This window comes from Pristiophorus japonicus, chromosome 11 (genome assembly GCF_044704955.1).
Source record: "Pristiophorus japonicus isolate sPriJap1 chromosome 11, sPriJap1.hap1, whole genome shotgun sequence".
In the NCBI taxonomy this organism is placed as follows: Eukaryota; Metazoa; Chordata; class Chondrichthyes; family Pristiophoridae; genus Pristiophorus; species Pristiophorus japonicus.
The window spans coordinates 75,709,746-75,730,997 of NC_091987.1; the positions used below are offsets into that span (position 1 = coordinate 75,709,746).

The window sequence follows — 21,252 nt, forward strand, 5'->3', positions numbered from 1 at the left end:
ATCTGTCCCCTTTAACGAATCAGAAATGGTAGAATGGTTGATAGTGCAAAATAGGACAAACCTAACCAAGGTGTCAGAAACGAAGGATCTAACAGAATGGAGGTCAGCAGGGTATAAACTTACAACCTTCCAGGGATGGTACCAGCCAAATTATAAAAATAACCGTCAGCCTCCCTTCCTAAGCATTACTCCCGGAATAGGAAATCCTGAAGGTATAATATGCCTAGTGAGTAATGATAATAAAGGACCAGAAATGGGTCGCAGCAAGTGTTCCCAAATGACTAAATGGCAAGCCACAACTAATCCCACTGATGGGAGAAAGATAGCAACTGTTGGCTGGACAATGGTCCATAACAAAGCCCCAGGTGAAGGGTGGGAAGGTGAGACCACTCGAGTATGAATGGCACGAAAGGACCAGGAGCTGACGTCCTATAATTGCACCTACTTTATTTGTGGCCATAAAGCCTACCCATGGTTATCAGTCAACTGGACAGGGTCCTGTTACTTAGGATATGTGGTACCCTTTATCAGATCAATAAAGACTCTAAGGGATGCCTATGGAAGTCATAGATTTAAACAGGATTTGACATGGCTAAATGGAATATTCAAGGTAATGGTGCCACCCTATGGAATAGCATCAACCGAATGGCAGTTATGGGAACTGGCTAACTTAGTCGAATCAGTAGCCAACGCAACTTCCCAAGCCTTTGAAGGGGTGAATGATGAAATGGTAGCTATTCGAACAGTGGCTCTCCAAAATTGTACGGCCTTAGATTATCTCCTAGCCAAGGAAGGAGGGACATGCGCATTAATAGGTGGAGAATGCTGTACGTATATCCCAGATAAATCAGAAGAAATCGGCAGTCTAGCTGAATACATTAGGAAAAAGGTAATAGAGTATAAACAGACAGTTGGCCAGGATGGTATCACCTTGTGGGGTTGGGCATCGGGATGGTTGGGATCTCTAGGGAGATCTGTGGTACAGGGTTTGATCATATTCCTGCTGATAGTCTTTGCCCTATATCTTTTATTTGTCTTGGTTAAGTGTTGCTGTGCCAGGGTGGGAAAAACCACGTTACCTACCGAGACCACGGCTAGAGTTATGGTAGCAACAACTACTGAAGGCTCTTGTGTGGAAATGGAAATAGAGAGACTGTACAAGATCAGAATGGATTAAGTTGTCCTTGTGAAGGACAAAATGGAGGAGTGTGGAAATGTATTTTTATCTAAGCTGTACCACATGGTATTTTTGTGCCCTTTTTAATATAAAACAAAATGGAGTCCTGGTCCTTCCAGAAATTTTTGCATAAAGCAGTCGGCTTGCATAAAGAGCTAAACCTGGCTTGAAATGGCTGATAGCTACCAGACAGCTAGGAGACAAGTCCTGCTGAAGACAAGTACCACCCATGGTTCTCTCCTATTGTCTATACGACACCAGTTCCACTCCACCCCACCCTTTTCGAAGTACTCAAACCACCAGCCATTATCTCTTGTACAGACCTCATCCATTTGATGCAAAAAGGTAACTGACCAGGAAACTGGACCATCCTGACACAATGCAAGGCAGGTAATAGCTCATTATCACACTCTCATCGAGTAATGGCCGGCTGGCCAACTAATAACCCTGACAAAAGGAAATATCTGGAAACCATGTCAGGACAAGGATGTAGTAATTAACTCTTTATCTGTATTCACTGACTGCGAGACAGAGCCAATACACAGGGAGAGGCCATAACTTGGGTTTTACTGTATAAATATCTTGTGAAATTGTACCATTGCGAAGGTGTTCACTTAGCCATTGATTGAGTGTGACCTTTCCCTTGCTAGCAAGTAAATTAAAGAAACTTCTGCCGGAGCTGAAGGTGTCTGAATCGTTTATCGGGGGTCGAGATTTCGACAGTCACCAGTCGCAAACGTTAGGCATTGGCTGTGTCGCTTCTGATTTGCTTCTATGCTTACCAGCAGCTAGAAGTTAGTTCCCACAACATTTAAGTAGGAAATCAATACAATTGCATCAATAATTTAAATATTATATTACTCCACAAGTTTTGAATCATGTAAAAAATATTTACCCTAAAAAGAAAATAATACAATGTGTTTTTTTACTGTGGAGATGCTATATTGACATCTAAAACTTAGCAAGTTGTATTGTAACAGATTTGACTTTCCCCTCATCTCTTACAGAAGTAACGTAAATCCTGTTCAGCTCAGCTCAGCTGCAGCCGTGAACCGCCAATACAAAAGTACTTTTCTCCGGGGCTGCTAGTTCCGGGAGACTCCTGGGCAATCTGGGAGGGTTGGCAACCCTAATAACCATCTTCAATATTTTTATAACTAATAAACTAATGTGTTCGAAGAAAATTTAAAAAACACAATGTTTTTAATGTCTCTTGATTTTTCTCCTAAATTGTTCACAACCGTATCCTGGAGATTATTCTTTAATTCCTGGAGACTCTAGGACAATCCTGGAGGGTTGACAACCCCACTTTTGGCTGCTGAATTGACCAATTATCCCAGTAGATAAATATTTTACAAAGTCTATCACCCCCTTCCCTGAAATTTCAGGTCAAGGTCGAAGATTAGAACTAGAATAATTTCCTCTTTAAAAATTTATTTTTTTGGATGACATTAATTGAATAAGTTTAGTTGTTAAAAAAAAAATTCCTACTTCCGTTAACTGAAAGGGTTGCAGGGGCCCGGCGGGTAGGTGGCAGTGTGTGTGGATGACAGCATTGCAGGCCCATCATTCCGCTCGTTTCCATCAGCCTTTGCTGTAAATGTGTTGCTGCGAGGTGGGTTGCTATGGTGACCTTACGCTACAAACAAGATTGCTGCTGAACGGATTTTTTCGTCGAAAAGGAGTTTAAACGGATGATTTATAATTAATAATTCGACTGAAATATCAAATCGTTGGAACTGTAATTAGCGGTCTTTCAAATTCAAGCACCATGAGCTTTACTATAACTCAGACCCTGCAGGAAAAGCAACGATTCAAGCCCGAGCGAACCCACGACTATATCTATGGTAAAGCAGCCGCGCTGTTCACTCACACTGCGGACCACTGCTATGCTGCCTATTGATCCACTCCTTTTCAATTATATTTTTTGCCATGTGTTTTTTTTGGTGGCTTCTTTTAACTTAAATTGATTTGCTCTCCTTTTCATTCTCTGCTTTCCTGGCTCACCTAAAATTAGGATTCTATGGGTACCGGTCACCCTCCAGTGCACTGCCCAAAAATGGCCATTTTGTATGTGTGAATCTACATAGTGAATATTGGGAAGCTTTTTGCCTCTGGGACCATTGCAGCTGCGTTTAATTCTGCCTTATCTGGACACAGAATAATACAGCACAGAATGAGGCCATTAGTCCATCGAGTCTATGCCGGCTCTTTCGAAGAGCAATTCAATTAGTCTCACTCCCCCGCTCTTTCCCCATTTTCGTGCAATTTTTTCTCCAAGTATTTATGCAATTCCCTTTTGAAAGCTCCTATTGAATCTGTTTCCACCACCTTATCAGGCAGTGCATTACAAATCTTAACCACTCGTTGAGTAAAAAATTGTTTTTCCTCATGTCTGTCGCCTCTGGTTCTTTTGTCAGTCATCTTAAATCTGTGCCCTCTGGTTAGAGACCCTTCAGCCATTGGAAACAGTTTCCCTTTATTTACTCTATCTAACTCCTTCATTATTTTAAACACCTCAATCAAATCTCGTGGCCTTCTCTGCTCTAAGGAGAACGTAGGAACAGGAGTAGGCCATTTAGCCCCTCGAGCCTGTTCTGCCATTAAATGGCTGATCTGCGAGCTAACTCCAGATACCTGCCTTTGGCAAATATCCCTTAATATCTATGGTTAACAAAAATGTATAAATCTCAGAATTAAAATTTAACAATTAATCTAACATCAGTTGCTGTTTGTGGAAGAGAGTTCCAAACTTCTACCACTCTTTGAGTGTAGAAGTGTTTCCTAATTTCACTCCTGAAAGGTCTGGCTCTTATTTTTAGACTATGGCTCCTAGAACTAGACTCCCCAACCAGTGGAACTAGATTTTCTTTATCTCCCCTACCTGTTCCCCTTAATATCTTGAAATCTTCGATCAGATCGCCCCTTAACCATACAAATTCTAGGGAATACAACCCTCATTTGTACAATCTCTCCTTGTAATTTAACCCTTGAGGTATGGGTATCATTTCTGGAAATTCCAGCTTCTACAGTCTATTCACGTAACTGTAAGCCCTTATCCCTGGATCCATTCTAGTAAATCTTTTCTGTATCTTCTCCAAAGCCTTCATGTCCTTCCTAAAGTGTGGTGCCCAGAATTGGACACAATACTCTAGCTGGGGCCGAACTAGTGATTGATAAAGGTTTAGCATAACTTCCTAGCTTTATACTTTTTGCCTCTAATTAATAAAACCCAGAATCTCATGTTTTATTAACTGCTTCGTTAACCTGTCTTGGCATCTTCAAAGATTTATGCACAAGCACTCCCGGGTCTCTCTCCTTGCATCCATTTTAAAATTGTATCAGTTAGCTTGTATTGTCCTCATTCTTCTGGCCAAAATCCATCATCTCACACTTCTCTGCGTTAAGTTTCATCTGCCATGTGTGCGTCCATTCCACTAGCCTGTCTATGTCCTCTTGAAGTCTATGTCCTCTTGCAGTCTATTACTACCTTCCTCACTGTTTACTACACTTCCAAGTTTCATGTCATCTGCAGATTTTGAAATTGTACCCTGTACTCCCAAGTCCAAGTCATGAATTTATATCAAAAACAGCAGTGGTTCTAATGCTGAACCCTGAGGAATACCACTGTATACCCACTCCAGTATGATAAACAGCCATTCACCACAAGTCTCTTTTCTATCCTTTAGTTAATTTTGTATCCATGCTGCTTCTGCCCCTTTAAACCCATGGGCTGCCATTTTGGGAACAAGCCTATTTTGTAGTGACACCTTTTGAAAATCCATATATACAACATCTACTGCACTGCACTCAGCCACCCTTTGTTACCACATTAAAGTTAGTCAAACACAATTTGCCCGTAACATATCTCTGCTGGCTTTCCTTTATTAGTCCGTACTGTGCTGTAAATGTTCTCCTGGATTATTGTTTCTAAAAGCTTCCCCACCACCAATGGTAAACTGACTGGCCTGTAATTGCCAGGTTTATTCTTCTCTCTTTGGAACAAAGGTGTAACATTTGCAATCCTCCAGTCCTCTGGCACCACCCTTGTATCAAAGGAGGATTGGAAGATTGTGACCAGCACCTCCACAATTTCTACCCTTGCTTCTCTCAGCAACCTAGGATGCATCCCATCCAGAATGAGTGACTTATCTGCTTTAAGTGCTGCCAGCCTTTCTAGTACCTCTTCTTTATCTATTTTATCACCCAGTAGCCCAACAACCTCCATAGCTTTGGCAAAGTCCTCTTACTTGGTAAATACCAATGCAAAGCACTCCTTTAGTACCTCAACCATGGCTTCTGCCCCCACCAAATGATCTCTATTTTGGTCCCGAATCGGCCCCATCGCACATCCGACAACCGTCAACACTTTTACTGTTAATATGCCTATAGAAGATCTTTAGTTTCCCTTTTATGTTAGCCACCAATCTATTCTTGTACTGTGTCTTTGCCCCTCATTTTTTTTCACTTTTTCTCGGTACTTTTTGAAATTCAGCCTGATTCTCCCTTATATTATCATCTGTCATACGCTCCCTTTTTCGGCTTCATTCTATTCTCTAACTCCTTCGTCTTCCAGGGAGGTCTAGCTTTGGTTGCCCTCTCTTTACCCCTTGTGGGAACGTACCTATACTGTACACAAATGATTGCTTTAAAGGCCGCCCATTGCTCCATTACATTTTTGCCTTCCAGTCTTTGACTCCAATTTACCTGTCCAGGTCCCTCATCAATTTGCTGAAATTAGTCCTCCTCCAGTTAGGTATTTTTATTCTGGATTGTTCTTTGTCCTTCTCTATAACTAATCTAAACCTTATCATACTATGATCGATATTCCTAAGATGCACCCCCACTGGTGACATTCTCCACTTGACCCACTTCATTCCCCAAGCCTAGATTTAGCAATGCCTCCTTCCTTGTTGGGCAGGAAACACACTGATCAAGCAAGTTCTCCTGAACACACTTCAGAAATTCTCTACCCTTAACACAATCACTGCCCCATTCAAGATTGGAGTAGTTAAAGTCTCCCATTATCACTACGCTATAGTTCATGCACCTCACAGTAATTTCCCTGCAAATCTGCTCCTCTATCTCCTTCCCACTATTTGGTGGCCTATAAAATACACCAAGTAGCGTAATAGCTCCTCTACTGTTTCTTAACTCCAACCAAATAGATTCTATTTTTGACCTCGCAAGGAGATTCTTTCTATTGTGTTCCTAACACAGATGAGACTGCACACAGTTATCTCAGTTTTTATTAAGACGCTCCAGAGTGAGGAACAGGCCTTAGGGGCCGGCTTATATACAGTGCTCCCAAGGGGTGTTGGGATCCCTTGGGACTTCAGGGGATGCACTCCCTGGTGGCGGAACATGGGAGTGCATGCTTTACAGATATACAACATAACTCCCCCGCCCTCCCCGCCCACCCCCCCAAAGTCAAAGTGAAAACTATTTACAAGGTGAGGCGGTCGGGAGCCTTTCTTTCCCTGGTGGACTGCCTCGTACAAATGTTTGTTCTGGTGTGTTGGCTGTGCCCTCGCTGGGCTGGCTTGTTGTTGGCCCTGCAGAGCTGCTGAGTGAGCCTGGCCTTGCTGGGCTGTTGGGCGTGATGGGTTTGATTTCCTGGTCCGGGGTGGTATCGTTGATCCTTTGGGTGTGTGTTGTGGGCTCGAAAAAGGTGGTGTCTGCTGTGGATTGTTCAAGGCAGTCTGTGAACCACAGCCTTGTTTGGTCCAGGTGCTTTCTGCAAATTTGTCCATTGTCTAGTTTGACTACAAACACCCTACTCCCTTCTTTAGCTATCACCATGCCCATGATCCACTTGGGACCATGTCCATAGTTTAGCACATACACAGGGTCATTCAGATCAATTTCCCGTGACACAGTGGCGCGACCATCGTTTACACTTTGTTGCAGCCGCCAGCTCTCTACCTGATCATGCAGGTTGGGGTGAACCAGCGAGAGTCTGGTTTTAAGTGTCCTTTTCATGAGTAGCTCAGCCGGGGGCACCCCTGTGAGTGAGTGGGGTCTCGTGCGGTAGCTGAGCAGTACTCGGGACAGGCGGGTTTGGAGTGAGCCTTCTGTGACTCGTTTAAGGCTCTGCTTGATTGTTTGTACTGCCCATTCTGCCTGCCCATTAGAGGCTGGTTTAAACGGGGCCGAGATGACATGTTTGATCCCATTGCGGGTCATGAATTCTTTAAATTCGGTACTGGTGAAACATGGCCCGTTGTCACTGACCAGTATGTCAGGCAGGCCGTGGGTGGCAAACATGGCACTCAGGCTTTCAATGGTGGCGGTGGCGGTGCTTCCCGACATTATTTCACATTCAATCCATTTTGAAAAAGCATCCACCACCACCAGGAACATTTTGCCGAGAAACAGGCCCGCTTAGTCGACATGGATCCTTGATCATGGTCTGGAGGGCCAGGACCACAAACTTAATGGTGCCACTCTGGGCGCGTTGCTCAACTGAGCACACCCACTGCATTGCCGTACACAGGACTCTAAGTCAGAGTCGATACCGGGCCACCGCACGTGGGATCTGGCTATCACTTTCATCATTACTATACCCGGGTGTGTGCTGTGGAGATCCGAGATGAACGTCTCCCTGCCCTTTTTGGGTAGCACTACGCGGTTACCCCACAACTGGCAGTCTGCCTGAATGGACAGCTTGTCCTTTCGCCGCTGGAATGGCTTGATTAGCTCTTGCATTTCAACGGGGATGCTGGCCCAGCTCCCATGCAGTACACAGTTTTTTCCTAGGGAGAGCAGAGGATCTTGGCTGGTCCAAGTGCTAATCTGGCGGGCCGTGACAGGTGATTTATCATTTTCAAACGCTTCCATGACCATCAACAAGTCTGCGGGCTGCGCCACCATCAACAAATCTGCAGGCTGCGCCATTTCCACCCCCGTGGTGGGCAATGGTAGCCGACTGAGAGCATCCGCACAGGTCTCGGTGCCTGGCCTATGGTGAATGGTACAGTTATACGCTGTTAGTGCGAGTGCCCACCTTTGTACGCGGGCTGAGGCATTAGTATTTATCCCCTTGTTTTCAGCGAACAGGGATATGAGGGGCTTGTGATCGGTTTCCAGCTCAAATTTGAGGCCAAACAGGTACTGATGCATTTTCTTTACCCCAAACACACACACGCTAATGCCTCTTTCTCAATCATGCTGTAGGCCCTCTCGGCCTAAGTCAAGCTCCTGGAGGCATAGGCGACAGGTTGCAACTTCCCCGCAACGTTAGCTTGTTGTAATACACACCCGACTCCGTACGACGACGCATCTTTTGCTAGCACAAGTCTTTTACACGGGTTATACAATACAAACAGCTTGTTGGAGCATAAAATGTTTCTGGCTTTCTCAAAAGCAATTACTTGTTTTTTTCCCAAAACCCAGTTCTCACCTTTACGCAATAACACATGTAGGGGCTCTAAGAGGGTGCTTAACCCCAGCAGCTCCGTGATGTTCTGTGGCCTGGGAGCGTTCCTGATACCCTCTGTCTTGGCGTCTGTGGGCCGAATGCCGTCCGGCGCGATCTTTCTCCCCAAAAACTCCACTTCTGTTGCCATGAAGACGCATTTCGACCTCTTCAGCCGCAGCCCTCAGCGATCCAGTCACTGGAGGACCTCCTCCAGGTTTTGTAGGTGCTCGACAGTGTCCCGGCCCGTGACCAATGTGTTGTCCTGGCAAACCACCATGCGTGGTACCGACTTGAGTAGGCTCTCCATGTTTCTTTGGAAGATCGTTGCAGCTGACCGAATTCCAAACAGGCATCTGTTGTAGATGAACAGTCCCTTGTGCGTGTTGATGCAGGTGAGGCCCTTCGAAAACTCCTCCAGCTCCTGCATTATGTAGGCCGAAGTCAGGTCGAGCTTGGTGAACGTCTTGCCTCCTGCCAGCATCGCAATAGGTCGTCTGCCTTAGGTAGCGGGTATTGGTCCTGTAACGAGAAATGATTAATAGTTATTTTATAATTGCCGCAAATCCTGACCGTGCCATCACTTTTGAGTACTGGGACAATCGGGCTGGGCCACTCTCTGAATTCCACTGGGGAGATGATGCTCTTGCGTTGCAGCCTGTCCACCTCGATGTCCACTCTCTCTCATCATGTGAGATACCGCTCGCGCCTTGTGGTGAATGGGTCGTGCCTCTGGGACCAAGTGGATCCGCACCTTCGCCCCGGAAAAGTTTCCAATGCCTGGCTCAAAAAGGGAAGGAAAATTTTTAAAACCTGGTATATGAGGCCTCATCGACATGTGATAGATTCGGATGTCATCCCAGTTCCAGCGGATTTTCCCCAGCCAGCTCCTTCCAAGCAGTAAAGGGGCCATCGCCCAGGACAATCCAGAGTGGCAGTTCATGCACCGTGCCCTCGTAGGTGACCTTGACCATGGAGCTGCCCAGGACAGTGATAAGCTCTTTGGTGTATGTTCTCAGTTTCGTGTGGATGGATCTCAGGGCTGGTCTGAATGCCTTGTTGCACCAGAGTCTCTCAAACATCTTTTTACTCATGATGGATTGGCTAGCGCCAGTGTCCACTTCCATGGCTATGGCTATGCCATTCAATTTTACATTTAGCATTATAGGTGGACATTTCGTCTCAAATGTGTGCACCTGGTGTACTTCAGCATCTGCCTCCTCTCTCTGACGCTCGAAATTGCTTTGATCCACCATGGACCAATCTTCCTCTGCCACGTGGTGGTTAGCAGGTTTTGCAGAGCTTGCAGCTCGTCTGGAAGCTCGTTGGAGGTGCCCCATTGTTCCACAGCTCTTGCAAACATACCCTTTGAAGCGGCATGAATCGGCTGAATGGAAGCCTCCACAACGCACACAAGGTGTGAATTGCCTTGCATTCATCCTTTGTTGCGGACTCTGAGTCATCTGGATCACCTGAGGCCTGCTGGCAGTTGCAGACTCGTGGTTTCTGCCCTGTACATTTCTGCTCGCAAACACAGTTCCAGTTAATTTATGAACATTGCTAGCACTTGTAGCTGAGAGATTTGTTTGGTGTTATCACTGGTGGACATAAACGCCTGTGCTATCGCAATGGCCTTACTGAGGGTCGGTGTCTCTACAGTCAAAAGTTTTCATAGGATGGTCTCGTGGCCAATGCCCAGTACAAAAAAGTCTCTGAGCATTTGCTCCAGGTAGCCATCAAACTCACATTGTCCTGCAAGTCGGCTTAGCTCGGCGACGTAGCTCGCCACTTCCTGACCTTCAGATCGCTGGCACGTGTAGAACCGATACCTCGCCATCAGCAAGCTCTCCCTCAAGATGCTCCCGAACCAGTGTACACAGCTCCTCATACGACTTATCTGTGGATTTCACCAAAGCCAGAAGATTCTTCATGAGGCTGTAGGTCGGTGCCCCGCAGACCGTGAGGAGGACCGCTCTCCTTTTTGCAGCGCTTCCTTCGCCGCCCAGCTCGTTGGCTACAAAGTACTGGTCTAGCCGTTCGACATAGGCTTCCCAGTCCTCACCCTCCGAGAACTTCTCCAGGGTGCTCACAGTTTGCTGTATCTTTGCATTGGATTCATATACTTGTCGCCAGTTATTGTGTTCCTGACACAGATGAGACTGCACCCATGGAGGTTAAAGTAGCAGTGACCTCAGTCTTTATTAAGACTCTCCAGAGTGAGGAACAGACCTCAGGGGCCGGCTTATATACAGTGCTCCCAAGGGATGCTGGGATCCCTTGGGATTTCAGGGGATGCGCTCCCTGGTGGCGGAACATGGGAGTGCATGCTTTACAGATACACAACACTTTCTAGCATTTTAATATTTTCCTTAATCAAAACTCTAGCCCTCCTTTTTTTTTCCTTCCCTCTCTTTTCTGAATACCTTGTACCAAAGAATATTAAGCATCCAAATCTACTCTTTTTGAGCCAGATCTCCATTATCATCACTACATCATATTCCCACGAGGTTATTTACGCCTGCAACTCCCCAACCTTATTAACCACACTTTGTGCATTTATATGAACATATGCACATGCACTTCAAATCTAACTTAGACATCTTTGTATTTTCTATGATCCCACCTAATTCTGTATTATTTCGAACTCAAACTGTCTCCTCCAGTCCTCTGTGCACCTTGTTTCTACTTTTGAACACTACATCTTGGTGCCCAATCCTTAACAAATGAGTTTAAACCCTTCCCCACAGCATTAGTTAACCTGCCCGTGAGGATATTGGTCCCAGCTCTGTTCAGGTGCAACCTGTCCATCTTGAACGGGTCCCTTATGCCACAGAACAGGTCCCAATGTCCCAGGAATCTGAAGCACTCCCTCCCACGCCATGTTTCTAGCCACACATTAACCTGCCTTATCCTCCTATTCCTATTCTCATTGGTGCATGGCACTGAGAGAATCCAGAGATTACTACCTTTGATATCCTGCTTTTTAATACATATGTACTTTTCAACATTAAAAGTAAGCAACAGCCCTGACTAATTTCTCCTCATCTTGGGGACACAGATCAGTTGCACAGCTTCCATTGCCACCCCGATTGAGTTTGGCAATTTCAGCACAGGCCAGAGATTGAATCTGGACCCTTCCTAGTGTCTGTGGAGTGCACCAAGGCATTTACTCACTGATCCATTGGGGGAGCCCACCACATTTTTGTTTTTTCCCTCTTTTATTTTCTAATATAATCAGGAAATAACCACTTTTTCAACACTGTGATAATTTAATTGTCAATTACAGTGAGCATAATTTTCTTAGAGGTGTGTGCTTCAGTTTGATATTCGTGGAGGTAGAATCAGCAGTGATATGATTCTAATGTGTTTACAAATAAACAATTGTTAATAAACAACAGAGGTTACAATGATGCAGTCATTGCCATAGTTACATTACCATGCCATCAGCTGTATCCGTTTAAGAACATAATAATTCAGAGCAGGAGTAGGCTATTCGGCCCCTAAAGCCTGCTCCGCCACTCAATAAGATCATGGCTGATCTTCTGCCTCAATTCCACTTTCCTGCAAAGTCCCCATATCCCTTGACGGATACATGGCTCCAGGGTGACCAAGGCTGGGAACTCAACATCCAGGGGTATTCAACATTTAGGAAGGGTAGACAGAAAGGAAAAGGAGGCGGGTGGCATTGCTGGTTAAAGAGAAAATTAATGCAATAGTAAGAAAGGACATTAGCTTGGATGATGTGGAATCGGTATGGGTGGAGCTGCGGAATACCAAAGGGCAGAAAACGCTAGTGGGAGTTGTGTACAGACCACCAAACAGTAGTAGCAAGGTTGGGGACAGCATCAAACAAGAAATTAGGGATGCATGCAATAAAGGTACAGCAGTTATCATGGGTGACTTTAATCTACATATTGATTGGGCTAACCAAACTGATAGAAATGCAGTGGAGGAGGATTTCCTGGAGTGTATTAGGGATGGTTTTCTAGACCAATATGTCGAGGCATCAACTAGGGAGCTGGCCATCCTAGACTGGGTGATGTGTAATGAGAAAGGACTAATTAGCAATCTTGTTCCCCTTTGGGGAAGAGTGGCCATAACATGGTAGAATTCTTTATTAAGATGGAGAGTGACACAGTTAATTCAGAAACTAGGGTCCTGAACATAAGGAAAGGTAACTTCGATGGTTTGAGGCGTGAATTGGCTAGAATAGACTGGCACATGATACTTAAAAGGTTGACAGTGGATAGGCAATGGCAAACATTTAAAGATCACATGGATGAACTTCAGCAATTGTACATCCCTGTCTGGAGTAAAAATAAAACTGGGAAGGTAGCTCAAGGGAAATTAAGGATAGTGTTAAATCCAAGCAAAGAGGCATATAAATTGGTTGGAAAAAGCAGCAAACCTGAGGACTGGGAGAAATTTAGAATTCAGCAGAGGAGGACAAAGCGTTTAATTAAGAGGGGGAAAATAGAGTATGAGAAGAAGCTTGCAGGGAACATAAAAACTGACTGCAAAAGCTTCTATAGATATGTGACGAGAAAACGATTAGTGAAGACAAATGTAGGTCCCTTGCAGTTGGATTCAGGTGAATTTATAATGGGGAACAAAAAAATGGCAGACCAATTGAACAAATACTTTGGTTCTGTCTTCACGAAGTAAGACACAAATAACCTTCCGGAAGTACTAGGGACCGAGGGTCTAGTGAGAAGGAGGAACTGAAGGATATCCTTATAAAGCGGGAAATTGTTAGGGAAATTGATGGGGTTGAAGGCCGATAAATCCCCGGGGCCTGATAGTCTGCATCCAAGAGTACTTAAGGAAGTGGCCCTAGAAATAGTGGATGCATTGGTGGTCATTTTCCAACAGTCTATCGACTCTGGATCAGTTCCTATGGACTGGAGGATAGCTAATGTGACACCACTTTTTAAAAAGGGAGGGAGAGAGAAAGCGGGTAATTATAGACCGTTTAGCCTGACATCAGTAGTGGGGAAAATGTTGGAATCAATTATTAAGGATGAAATAGCAGCTCATTTGGAAAGCAGTGACAGGATCGGTCCAAGTCAGCATTGATTTATGAAAGGGAAATCATGCTTGACAAATCTTCTGGAATTTTTTGAGGACGTAACTAGTAGAGTGGACAAGGGAGAACCAGTGGATGTGGTGTATTTGGACTTTCAAAAGGCTTTTGAGAAGGTCCCACACAAGAGATTGGTGTACAAAATCAAAGCACATGGTATTGGTGGTAATATACTGACGTGGATAGAGAACTGATTGGCAGACAGGAAGCAGAGAGTCGGGATAAACGGGTCCTTTTCAGAATGGCAGGCAGTGACTAGTGGAGTGCTGCAGGGCTCAGTGCTGGGACTCCAGCTCTTTACAATACACATCAATGATTTGGATGAAGGAATTGAGTGTAATATCTCCAAGTTTACAGATGACACTAAACTGGGTGGCGGTGTGAGCTGTGAGGGGGACGCTAAGAGGCTGCAGAGTGACTTGGACAGATTAGGTGAGTGGGCAAATGCATGGCAGATGCAGTATAATGTGGATAAATGTGAGGCTATCCACTTTGGGGGCAAAAACGCGAAGACAGAATATTATCTGAATGGCGGCAGATTAGGAAAAGGGGAGGTGCAACGAGACCTGGTTGTCATGGTTCATCAGTCATTGAAAGTTGGCATACAGGTACAGCAGGCGGTGAAGAAGGCAAATGGTATGTTGGCCTACATAGCTGGGGGATTTGAGTATAGGAGCAGGGATGTCTTACTGCAGTTGTACAGGGCCTTAGTGAGGCCTCACCTGAAATATTGTGTTCAGTTTTGGTCTCCTAATCTGAGGAAGGATGTTCTTGCTATTGAGGGAGTGCAGCGAAGGTTCACCAGACTGATTCCCGGGATTGACTGACATATGAGGAGAGACTGGATCAACTGGGCCTTTATACATTGGAGTGTAGAAGGATGAGGGGGGATCTCATAGAAAGATAAAAATTCTGATGGGACGGGACAGATTAGATGCAGGAACAATGTTCCCGATGTTGGGGAAGTCCAGAACCAGGAGACACAGTCTTAGGATAAGGGTAGGCCATTTAGGACTGAGATGAGGAGAAACTTCTTCACTCAGAGAGTTGTCAACCTGTGGAATTCCCTGCCGCAAAGAGTTGTTGATGCCAGTTCATTTGGATATATTCAAGAGGGAGTTAGATATTGCCCTTATAGCTAAGGGGGATCAAGGGAAATAGAGAGAAAGCAGGAAAGGGGTACTGAGGGAATGATCAGCCATGATCTTATTGAATGTCGGTGCGGGCTTGAAGGGCCGAATGGCCTACTCCTGCACCTATTTTCTATGTTTCTATGATTCCCTAATAAAATATCTATCGATCTCTGTCTTGAATATGCTCAACGACTGAGCCTCGAAAGCCCTCTGGGGTAGAGAATTCCAAAGATTCACCACCCTCTGAGTGAAGAAATTTCTCCTCATCTCAGTCCTAAATGGCTGACCCCTTATTCTGAGACTGTGACCCCTGGTTTTAGACTCCCCAGCCAAGGGAAACATCTACCCTGTCAAGCCCTGTAAAAAATGTTGTTTGTTTCAATGAGATCACCTCTCATTCTTCTAAACTCTAGAGAATGTAGGCCTAGTCTACTCAATCTCTCCTCATAGGATAATCCCCCCCCATCCCAGGAATCAGTCTGGTGAATCTTCGTTGCATTCCCTCTATGGCAAGTATATCCTTCCTTAGGTAAGGAGACCAAAACTGTACACAATGCTCCAGGTGTGGTCTCACCAGGGCCTTGTATAATTGCAATAAGATATCTTTACTCTTATACATCTTGCTCTCTCCTGAGTTCAACTACCCTCCTGTCCTCCCTTAATCTCTCCAACCATATAAATTCCTCAACCCATATTCACGGTCACCCCTATTACCTTGCAATCTCTCGTAGCCTTGCTACTCCAACTGTATCAATTAAAGATCAAGCCATCTCTGACCATTTCCTTGTATCACTCTTGACCCACGTCCCCCTTCCCCAATCCAAACCTACCTCCTTCTACATCTGCCCCTGGAAAAAACACTCTCCAAACTTTATTACAACTGCACTTATCAACTCCAAACTGTCCAACCTTTGGCTCTCTTTTAACAAAGACATTTCTGCAGCCACCGATCTACTCAACCACACCCTCACAGCCACTTTTGATGCCCTAGTACCTATTAAAATGATTACTCTCACCCACTCTGGCTGTTCCCCCCTGGTACAGCCCTCACCTTTGCTCCCTCAAGTCAAAAGGGTGCAGACTTGAACGGATGTGGAGGACAACTGGTTTAGCCATTCACCACCAGATCTGGCTGGACCACATAAAACATTATCGATTCCTACTCTTGTCTACAAAAACTGCTCACTATTCCAGGATCATTCTGGGTTGCAAAAATAACCCCCGGCTACTATTCTCTACTGCTAACCATCTCCTTAACCCCCTCGCCCCTGTCTCCACCACACTCACCTCCAACAACAAGTATGAGAAGCTCATGGACTTCTTTGTCTCAAAGATTGAGACCATCCGATCAGCTGCCTCTGCAAGTTCTGTTCCTTCACCTAGCCCACATGGTCAAACGTCATCTGAGGCTCCCACCTGCCCTAGCCCTAAACTCACATCTTTCTCTAATTTCTCTTTGATCTCCCCTCTTGATCTCTCCACGTTCATCTTGTCCACGAGACCTCCTTCCTGCTCTCTTGACCCTATTCTCACTAAACTGCTGACCACCCAACTTCCTTTTTTGGCTCCCATGCTAACGGTTCTCCTCGGGTACTGTTCCCCACTCCTTCAAATCTGCTGTCATCACCCCTCTCAAAAAACCAACCTTTGACTCCACTTTACTTGCTAGCTATCGACCCATCTCCAACCTCCCTTTCCTTTCCAAAGTACTTGAACATGGTGTCGCCTCCCAAATTTGTGAGCATCTTCCCATGACTTCAGTGTTTGAATCCCTTCAATCTGGTTTTCGCCCCTGCCACAGTACTGAAACTGCTCTCATCAAAGTCACAAGTGACATCCTTTGTGAGTGTGACAAAGGTAAACTATCCCTCCTTGTCCTCTTGGACCTGTCTGCAGCCTTTGACACAGTTGACTCCTCCAACACCTCTCCACCAATGTCCAGCTAGGTGGGACTGCACTCGCCTGGTTCCATTCTTATCTGTAGCCAGAAAATCTCCTGCAATGGCTTCTCTTCCCATTCCCACATCGTTACCTCTGGTGTCCCTCAAGGATATTCCTTGGCCCCCTCTTATTTCTCATCTCTATGCTGCCCCTTTGCGATATCATCCAAAAACACGGAGTCAGTTTCCAGATGTACGCTGACTATACCCAGCTCTACCTCTCCACCATTTCTCTCGACCCCTGCTTGATACCTAAATTGTCAGATTGCTTGTCCGACGTCCAGTACTGGATGAGCAGAAATTTCCTCCAATTAAATATTGGGAAGACCGAAGCCATTATCTTTGGTCCCCCCAACAAACTGCGGTCCCTAACCACTGACTCCATCCCTCTCCCTAGCATCAATCTGAGGGTGAACAAGACTGTTTGTAACCTAGGTGCCATATTTGACCCTGAAATGAGTTTCCAGCCACATATCTATGGCATAACTAAAACCGCCTTTTTCCACCTCCGTAACATTGCCCACCTCTGCACCGGCCTCAGCTCTTCTGCTGCTGAAACCCTCATCCATACCTTTGTTATTTCTAGACTTGACTACTCCAACTCACTCCTGGCCGGCCTCCCACATTACACACTACATAAGCTTGAGGTCATCCAAAACTCAGCAGCCCGTGTACTAACTGGCACCAAGTCAAGATCACCCATCACCCTTGTGCTTTCCGACCTACATTGGTTCTTAGTTAAACAACGCCTCTATTTCAAAATTCTCATCCTTGTTTACAAATCAATTTATGGCCTTGCCATTCCCTATCTCTGTAATCTTTTTCAGTCTCACAATCCCACAAGATGTCTGCGCTCCCCAAATTCTGGCCTCTTGAACATCCCTTATTTTAACTCAACCATCGGTGGATGTGCCTTCAGCTGCCTGGGCCCTAAGCTCTGGAACTCCCTCCCTCAACCTCTCTGCCTCTCTACCTCACTTTCCTCCTTTAAGATGCTCCTTAAAACCTACCTCTTTAAACAAGCTTTTGGTCATCTGCCTTAATTTCTTCCTTTGTGGCTCGGTGTCAAATTTATCTGTTTTGTCTTGTAACACTGTTGTGAAATGCCTTGGGACGTTTTACTGTGTTAAAGTTGCTACATTAAATAAAAGTTGTTATTATTATAATACTCAAATCCTCTTGCAATAAAGGCCAATATACCATTTGCTTTCTTAATTGCTTACTGTTAACTTTCAGTGATTCATGTACATGGACACCTAGGTCCCTCTGAACACCAACATTTCCCAATCTCTCACCATTTAAAAAAAAATACTCTGCTTTTCTATTTTTCCTACCAAAGTGGATAACTTCACATTTCTCCACATTATATTCCATTTGCCATGTTCTTGCCCATTTACTTAGCCTGTCTATATCCCCTTGAAGCCTCTTTGTATCCTCCTCACAACTTACATTCCCACCTAGCTTTGTATCATCAGCAAACTTGGATATATTACATTTGGTCCCCTCATCCAAATCATTGATATAGATTGTGAATAGCTGGGGCCCAAGCACCGATCCATGCGGTACCCCACTAGTTACAGCCTACCAACCTGAAAATGACCCGTTTATTCCTACTCTCTGTTTTCTGTCTGTTAACCAATCCACAATCCATGCTAGTATATTACCCCTAATCCCATTAGCACTAATTTTGTTTGATAACCTCTTGTGTAGCACCTTATTGAATGCCTTCTGAAAATCTGAATAAGTCACATCCACTGGTTCCCCCTTCTCTATTCTATGAGTTACATCCTGAAAAATCCATGTTATCTCTGCCCAATCCTATTATTATTTTCTAAGTGCTCTGTTACCATGTCCTTAATAATAGATTCTAGCATTTTCCCTATGACTGATGTCAGGCTAACTGGTCTGTAGTTCCCCATTTTTTCTCTCCCTCCTTTCCTAAATAGCGGGGTTACATTAGTTACCTTCCAATCTGAGGGAACCGTTCAAGAATCTCTGGAATTTTGGAAGATGACAACCAATGCATTCACTATCTCTATAGCCACCTCTTTCAAAATCGTAGGATGTAGGCCATCAGGTCCAGGAGATTTATTGGCTTTCAGTCCCATTAATTTCTCCAGTACTATGTTTTTACTAATACTAATTTCTTTCAGTTCCTCATTCTCGCTAGACCTTTAGTTCTCCACTATTTCCGGGAGGCTTTTTGTGTCTTCTTCTGTGAAGGCAGACACAAAGTTTAGTTTTCTTACTTAATTTGCTAAAAATATGAATAAAAATAATAATGGAAAATTTCCCCAGCTGCTGATGTGGTGCCTCTAGCAGCACACAGCCTGATGTTACAGGAACTGAACCTACATAAATAGGAGTGACAATACTCCTACTTTAAAAACAAAATCCAATGGTAATTATACAATATGAATAGCAGTTCTGCTGCCGATGGCCAATCTGGATGTTAACAGGCTGAAGGAATTCCTGTAGTTTGATGCTGGTTTTATTAACAGCATGTGGTATATCGACTGATTTGATGACAGAGGTTAGAGTGTTTTTGGACCTGGCCTGGAGACAGCGAAGGTTGAACAGCTTCCCACTGGTTCTGTAGTTTATCTCCACTCCAGCGGGGAGCTTATCAACTGTGAGGTGGAGCATGGCAGCAAGGAAGATTGAGAAGAGGGTTGGGGCGATGACGCAGCCCTGCTTGACCCCGGTCCAGACATGAATTGGATCTGTGATGGATCCGTTGGTAAGGATCACGGCTTGCATGTTGTCGTTGAGCAGGCGGAGTATGGTGATGTACTTTTGGGGGCATCCAAAACGAAGGATGACGCTCCATAGACCCTCGCGGTTGACAGTGTCAAAGACCTTTGTAAGGTCGAAGAAGGGCTGGCGCTGTTCCCTGCATTTCTCTGCAGCTGTCGCGCTGCAAACACACAGAGGCTGAACTCTGTGCACACACACAGGCTGAACTCCAGGACATAGTCGACGTATTTACCGAGGCATATGAAAGCATGGGCCTTACGCTAAATATTAGTAAGACAAAGATCCTCCACCAGCCTGTCCTCGCCGCACAGCACTGCCCCTAAACATCAAGATCCACGGCGTGGCCCTGGACAACGTGGACCACTTCCCCTATCTTGGGAGCCACCTATCAACAAGAGAAGGCATTGATGATGAGATCCAACACCGCCTCCAGTGCGCCAGTGTAGCCTTCGGCCGCCTGAGGAAAAGAGTGTTTGAAGATCAGTCCCTCAAAACTGTCACCATGGTCTACAGAGCCATAGTAATACCCGCCCTCCTGTATGGCTCAGAGACGTGGACCATGTACAGACACCTCAAGTCGCTGGAGAAATACCACCAGCGATGTCTCTGCAAGATCCTGTAAATCCCCTGGGAGGACAGACGCACAAACATTAGTGTCCTCGTCCAGGCCAACATCCCCAGCATTGAAGCACTGACCACACTTGGATCAGCTCCGCTGGGCAGGCCACATAGTTCGCATGCCAGACACGAGACTCCCAAAGTAAGCGCTCTACTCGGAACTCGTCCACGGCAAACGAGCCAAAGGCGGGCAGAGGAAACGTTACAAGGACATCCTCAAAGCCTCCCTGATTAAAGTGCGACATCCCCACTAACACCTGGGAGTCCTTGACCATAGACCGCCCTAAGTGGAGGAAGTGCATTCAGGAGGGCGCTGAGCTCCTCGAGTATCGTCGCCGAGAGCATGCAGAAATCAAGCGCAGGCAGCGGAAGGAGCGTGTGGCAAACCAGGCTCCCTGCCCACCCTTTCCCTCAACGACTATCTGTCCCACCTGTGACAGAAACTGTGGTTCTCATATTGGACTGTACAGCCACCTAAGAACTCATGCTAAGAGTGGAAGCAAGTCTTCTTCGATCCCGAGGGACTGCCGATGATGATGATTTCATGAGCTCATTGCTGTATCTATCATTTTTCCTGGGTGTATGAAAGCAGTAGCATTTGCATTGAGCATAGATATTTCAACATAAATTTTAAAACTACTACTCTGAGGAGAAATAAAGATACATTAAAATGACATCTTTTTAAAAAAAAAAATTCTACTTGTTTTAAAACCATCTTGGACTCGGGTACTTCTAGTGCAGAATTAACTGGATATAATTCTGATGAACAAAGTTCATGTATGAGCTTTAATACTACTTTCCTTTGAGTGCTAAGGTGTGGGTTAATGCCTGGATAAAAATAGCACCCACGGGAATGTAGTACAAGCATGTTAAGCATTTGTGCATGTAATTCACGATCAAATTTCTACCCTATTGTTTACCAAAGAAGCCTTCACTGCCCTCTTAAATTAAACAAAGTTTTATAAGTGGGCTGTAACAGAATAATAAACTTACTGTATCACCCAACTTCTGAGACTTGCATTATATGAAGAAACTGGTTCTGCATCTCATTTAATAAAGTTTCTAGTACAGTGAACATGTATAGGGAGGCCACTTATTTACAGTGACTATTCAATAATAAACAGTAT

General features: G+C 45.0%; 1 protein-coding gene across 3 annotated transcripts in view; it reads left to right on the plus strand.

Moving 5' to 3' along the window:
- Nucleotides 1–2,780: 2,780 nt before the first annotated feature.
- The window catches only part of cfap91 (cilia and flagella associated protein 91), a 208,104-nt gene continuing 189,632 nt past the window's right edge, over nt 2,781–21,252 (plus strand). For all 3 annotated transcript variants that reach the window (XM_070893569.1, XM_070893568.1, XM_070893570.1), the window contains exon 1: nt 2,781–3,024. In XM_070893569.1, coding sequence (XP_070749670.1) covers nt 2,949–3,024 — 76 coding nt within the window. In that variant the 5' untranslated portion in view covers nt 2,781–2,948. The remainder of the gene's footprint in view (nt 3,025–21,252) is intronic.